This window comes from Salvelinus alpinus, chromosome 35 (assembly GCF_045679555.1).
Source record: "Salvelinus alpinus chromosome 35, SLU_Salpinus.1, whole genome shotgun sequence".
Classification (NCBI taxonomy): domain Eukaryota; kingdom Metazoa; phylum Chordata; class Actinopteri; order Salmoniformes; family Salmonidae; genus Salvelinus; species Salvelinus alpinus.
Window position 1 is genome coordinate 10,688,283 of NC_092120.1, and position 6,491 is coordinate 10,694,773.

A 6,491-nucleotide genomic window follows, 5' to 3' on the forward strand; every position below is an offset into this window, starting at 1 on the left:
TGGAAGTATGCTTGGGGTCATTGTCCATTTGGAAGACCCATTTGCGACCAAGCTTTAACTTCCTGACTGATGTCTTGAGATGTTGCTTCAATATATCCACATACTTTCTCTACCTCATGATGCCATCTATTTTGTGAAGTGCACCAGTCCCTCCTGCAGCAAAGCACCCCCACAACATGATACTGCCACCCCCGTGCTCCACGGTTGGGATGGTGTTCTTCGGCTTGCAAGCCTCCACCTCTTTCCTCCAAACGTAACGATGGTCATTATGGCCAGTTATATTTTTGTTTCATCAGAGGACATTTCTCCAAAAAGTACGATCTTTGTCCCCATGTGCAGTTGCAAACTGTAGTCTGGCTGTTTTATGGCGGTTTTGGAGCAGTGGCTTCTTCCTTGCTGAGCAGCCTTTCAGGTTATGTCGATATAGGACTCGTTTTACTGTGGATATAGATACTTTTGTACCAGTTTCCTCCAAAATCTTCACATGGTCCTTTGCTGTTGTTCAGGGATTGATTTTCACTTTTCGCACCAAAGTACGTTCATCTCTAGGAGACAGAACGCGTCTCTTTCCTGAGCGGTATGACGGCTGCGTGGTCCCGTGGTGTTTATACTTGCCTACTATTGTTTGTACAGATGAACGTGGTACCTTCAGGCTTTTGGAAATTACTCCCAAGGATGAACCAGAGTTGTGGAGGTCTACAATTTTTTTCTGAGGTCTTGGCTGATTTCTTTTGATTTTCCCATGATGTCAAGCAAAGAGGCACCAAGTTTGAAGGTAGGCCTTGAAATACATCCACAGGTACACCTCCAATTGACTCAAATTATGTCAATTAGCCTATCAGAAGCTTCTAAAGCCATGACATCATTTTCTGGAATTGTTTGAAGCTGTTTAAAGGCACAGTCAACTTAGTTGACTGTGATTATTGAAGTAGGCTACATTAGGAAAATGTTGCAGTAATCTTCTGACCCACTGGAATTGTGATACAGTGAATTAATCTGTAAACAATTGTTGGAAAAATGACTTGTGTCATGCACAAAGTAGATGTCCTAACAGACTTTCCAAAACTATAGTTTGATAAGAAATTTGTGGAGTGGTTGAAAAATGAGTTTTAATGACTCCAACATAAGTGTATGTAAACTTCCGACTTCAGCTGTAGGTGTGGACATGGATCTGATTTTGGGTCACACCATAGTCTAGAAAGAGGGAATATTGCAAAATGTTCCTAATGTAGCCTACTTCAGAACAAACTCTATTGTGTCATATAGAAAGTAATAAGGTTTTGGGTCAACAGTGGTGGTTCTCTTCTTCAATTCATATGTTGGCATCTTTTGATCCCTAGACCTCTATGGAGATTCACTTGGGTATTCTTTGACATAACAGGGTGTGATTTCTGGATAAACAGTTATGAGAATGTTCCCCAGTAAAATACAACCAAAACATGATACCATCTATTCTTTCTTTGCATGAACATCTGTTATTGTGACCATAAATGATAATGAGGTGTAGCTGAACATCCAGTATAAAATGAATGGGGGAGGAGACACTTCAACAATTTATTGGCCCTCACACTGGCTATATAGTAAAGAGAAGAGCAAAACAAGTTTTCCACAAACTCTCGTCAACCAGTGTAGTGTAGGCCACTGGGGGCAAACCCAGGAACATAACACTGTAGAAAATGGACATCTGTCCTTTCCAACAGTGACCACACACACAGGCAAGGCCCAACATTTTCCCCGAAAAACATATTGAACAGGGGTTAAATGTTTTTGAGCATTAATTGATGGAATAAATAAAGCAGTACATTTAAAATGGGGAACGTGTAATCAGCTATGAAACTACACTGAAAAAAAATATAAACACAACATGTAAAGTGTTGGTCCCATGTTGTTTGAGCTGAAATAAAAGATTGCAGAAATATTCCACACTCATGAAAAGTTTATTTCTCCCCAAAAAATTGCACACATGGTCTCAGACAATCCTGGATGTGAAGGTCCTGGGCTGGCATGGTTATACATGGTCTGCAGTTGTGAGGCTGGTTGAATGTACTGCCAAATTCTCTAAACAACGTTGGAGGTGGCTTATAGTACATTAATTAACATTACATTCTCTGGCAACAGCTCTGGTCGGCATTCCTGCAGTCAGCATGCCAATTGCATGTTCCCTCAAAACTTGAGACATCTGTGACATTGTGTTGTGTAACAAAACTGCACATGTTAATGGCCTTTTATTGTCCCCAGTGCAATGTGCATCTGTGTAATGATCATGCTGTTTAATCAGCTTCTTTATATGCCACACCTGTCAGATTATCTTGGCAAAATGAGAAATTCTCACTAACAGGGATGTAGAGACCGTGTGCGATCGGTTTGCTGATGTCAACGTTGTGAACAGAGTGCCCCATGGTGGCAGTGGGGTTATGGTATGGCAGGCATAAACTACCGACAACGAACACAATTGCATTTTATCGATGACAATTTGAATGCACTGACGAAATCCAGAGGCACATTGTCATGCCATTCGTCCGCCGCCATCGCCTCATGTTTCAGCAGTACAATGCATGGTTCCTTGTCGCAAGGATCTACGTGTTTCCTGGAAGCTGAAAATGTCCCAGTTCTTTCATGGCCTGCATACTCACCAGACATGTCACCCATCGATAATTTGGGATGCTCTTGACTTGACGAGTACAACAGTTTATTCCAGTTCCCGCCAATATCCGACTTCGCACAGCCATTGAAGAGAAAGGAGCAGGACAGAATTTCCACAGGCCACAATCAACTCAATGCGAAGGAGATGTCGCGTTCCATGAGTCAAATGGTGATCACACCAGATACTGACTGGTATTCTGATCCACTCCCCTAATTCTTTCAATGTATATGTGACCAACAAATGCATATGTGAAATCCATAGAAGTGGACAAATTTACTGATTACCTTATGAACGCATTAAAATATTTGAAATTGTTGCATGTTTATATTTTTGTTCATTGTACATACGGCAGCGTTTTGTATAGTATGTCGACAGGCTTCCCAAATACTGTAGTTACTTGCTATATTTTATTGGAACCTTTATCTGATGGCGAAAAACACACACAAAATTGAAAAACACCGTGTTTATTTTAAGACAAAGGCCTGAATACTCAGGAACATTATAAAATACTTCGTTGCGAAGTGGTCATGGTAAATCACTTGACACAGACAATGGGGAAATGAAACACATCCGTATCCCATTATGAAAGAAGAAAAAAAATACACCGCCCCCAACCAGTTCGAAGAGACATTTAGTCAGAACCATTTGAAATGTCGCCTGCCTCCGTCTATTACACGGTTTGGTAGCTGGTTGTCGATCCCGTTCCTTCTGGGTAAAGGAAATACAAAGCTGCCGTCGAAGTAGTCACAGTGCTGCCTTGCTGGGGGTTAGGAATTAACCCTGGTATGAGTGTGGCGCTAGCCTAGAATGCTAACTAGTAACGTAAGACCTTAGATTTGAAACGACCCGATTCAAACTAAAGGACCAAAACAGGCAATGTTGGCGGCCTGAGATTAGATTTGTAAACAATGTCAACGTAAAGCTTTCACTTGGTTGACATAACATTCACTTGGTTTACATAACTAGCTACTAACTAAGCCAACGAAGTGTGAAAAGGAGTCCCCACCCATAAACAAAAATCTAACGAACCATCAAGATGAAGTGAGTTACAAACATGGCTAACGTTAACTAGCTAACTCATTGGCTAAATGAAAAACCTAAATTAGCGGTCACAAAGTAGACATGCTAACGACGTTACCACCATGACATTTAATCGTTCTCAACATGTATAGTCTAGCTATGTCAGCAAAATAGTTTAAGTTTTGTCCGTAAAATATCATTAATGAATACATTGTCCGCAACATCAGCATTGCAGATTGTCCGAAATATCTCCACACTCCGTCGTAGAGAACTGCAGCCGCCTGACTGCTTCTTTGATTAGATTCCCAGACAATATTAATTCCTGAAGTAACTGATGTGGGTCGTCCTTCTCGACAGCTGCGTTGATCCCCTTTCGGTCCCAACGTTTGAAATTGTCCCACGCCTGGTTACTTGAGCCAGGGAAACTGTATGGACTAGCTCTGTTACTACGTTGCCTCCGGTTTCGAAGCCGTATGCAGCACCCGGTACGTTTTTGCAGGGCCACGCCATTGTTGGCTTGTTTGATGATGTTGTTACTGCTGCAGTTGCTGGTGAGACCGTGGAGACATGACATCGTCTTCTGATTAGCACTATTGTTGTGAAGCTGCAGCGCCTCACCGATTTTCGTGACCAAAGCGTCCACTTCTTTTGAATCGACGGTAACAGACTGCTCCAAGAGGATGTAGTCCTCCTTTCGACAAGGCATTTTGTTGTATTTTGTGTGTTTCTTGGCTGTAGTTTCGAAATGAATGGGAGCGTAGCTCAGTTCCTTCCTCTCACCACGTTGCTCGGCAGAAAAGCAAGTAAGCGAGCAACCCTCGATATTTTGTAAACAATGGATGACGTATGATCCGGAATGTACCATTTACAATGTGGGTGTAATCATCATTCAAATTATTTTAAATAGTGAGAATCATCATTTCTATTATTTTCCGTACAAAGTATTAATTGATTTATTTCATTATAGAATTCCTTATTATGTATGACATATTTTCTGAACATCACTCTGACTATTCATATCTTATTTAAAGACCTGCACGATTCCCCTGATTTTATTCAGTCTTGGCACATCTAGCCAACTGGACATAATACATAACTCGTAACTGTCTAGCTATATTATGTGGGTCAAATAAACTATGTTTTTACAATAACACCAAATTGTCATACATATCTGACTTATTTCTTGTTGCAAATTGCTATATTCCACAACCCATGAAATCAAAAACCTTTGACTGAGAAGTATTTTATCTCAATTAGCTATCATTCAATTGTTTTCATGCAATATTATTTTAAATATCATCCCTCCACTCTAAAATGCTGCATATTTCAAATGTTTGACAAAGATTTGCTGGATTGTTGAAATAACCATAACTGATTAATGTTCGGATTATATAAATAACAATTATTACATTATGGTAATAAACGATGATATTTGTTTTAAGCATTATATGTGCAGATGTACATGTCAATGCATCAGAATGCACGATCTATAATGCGCAAAACGTGCTGTATGCGTTTGATTTACATCAGTGGTTAGAACATGGAGTGCATTTCTGATTTCTCTGAATCGTACTGAACTCGGACGCTCCAGTCAAAGAGCGCCCTCATGACCATATAAGGGGCGACTATCGTGTTCACGTGGTGCGTGTCTGTACTACAGCCTGTCCCTAGACCTGCTGCTGCGTTGCATTTTCAGGTCATTCGAGTACGTGGTATATTTCCTTAACACTTCACAGGGCTTAAAATAAAGTCATTATAGTGAATGGATTTCATTTATATGTGAAATATGTTTATTAGGTTCAGAGTACAATACCGATTTCCTCATTCTCTTCCGCTATGACTGAGACATTTAGTAAACAGCTGGCTGATCAACAACAATTCCTGTTTGTCTGTGGTCTGTACTAGCAGCTGCTTGTGTTCCTGTTTCAGGGATGTTCCCATTTTACTAGTATGACTCTATCCTTGTCGGAGAGGGGAACTGGGGAAACAGTGTATTGAGTGTACGTGTCTATTCATTTGACTTTGATAGGACTTGGAGCTCTGCCAAAGCTGGGGGTCATTGGGTTTCTTCCTTCCATTGAGTATGTGCTGACACCATATAAGGCTCTTCCGAGTATTGCATCCACTGAAAAACAATAGAAGAATTATTACATTGTTCAACATAAATAAACCCTGAGCTAACAGTCAAGTTACTCATCCGAGTTTGACAATGAGATCCTGTCCATGGGACATACAGTTCAGAGATTACATGACAGACAGAGCCCTTTGTAATGTGTCTGATTTGGGCTGAAACTCAGCAAAAATATATAGTTGACTTCACTAAATATTTGTTAGAGTTGAACTTGATGGATATGTAATATGATGCTCTCAGAGATCTTGTATTAGAATAATTGACCTTTATCATATATATCTTTGATTCAGTAAAAGAGGAGCATCCTCTACTGTTAACTAATATACCATTTTTTCAAGGAATAATTTGACCCTCTGGTGTGTTTACCATGAACTGAACTTCATCTACGACTTCATCTAAAGTGCAATTCGCTATCCAGCTCCCTATCACATGGCAATGTTTGCATCGGGAACATGATGCAGTGAGTGACATTGGCTGTAGGACTCACTTGGCAGAGCTGCAGTGCATTCTGTTACTTGAGAGAAAGCAACGCTCTGCACCTGCCAGCCAATCATAAAGCTCTCTCACCATATGAGATTGATCAACAAAGATTACATGCTGTCAGCCCATAAACTTTTCAGGAGCATAGTGACCTTAATTCACCTGATGTTCCTGTAATTTACAGGCTATCAATCTGTCAAGAGTTACATCAGTGTC

General features: G+C 40.4%; 1 protein-coding gene across 1 annotated transcript; it reads right to left on the reverse strand.

Moving 5' to 3' along the window:
- Positions 1–3,092: 3,092 nt before the first annotated feature.
- On the reverse strand, positions 3,093–4,500 carry LOC139564033 (GSK-3-binding protein-like). Its single transcript, XM_071383228.1, has one exon. The coding sequence runs from the start codon at positions 4,368–4,370 to the stop codon at positions 3,888–3,890; it is 483 nt and encodes a 160-aa protein (XP_071239329.1). The 5' UTR covers positions 4,371–4,500; the 3' UTR covers positions 3,093–3,887.
- Between the last annotated feature and the right edge of the window lie 1,991 nt (positions 4,501–6,491).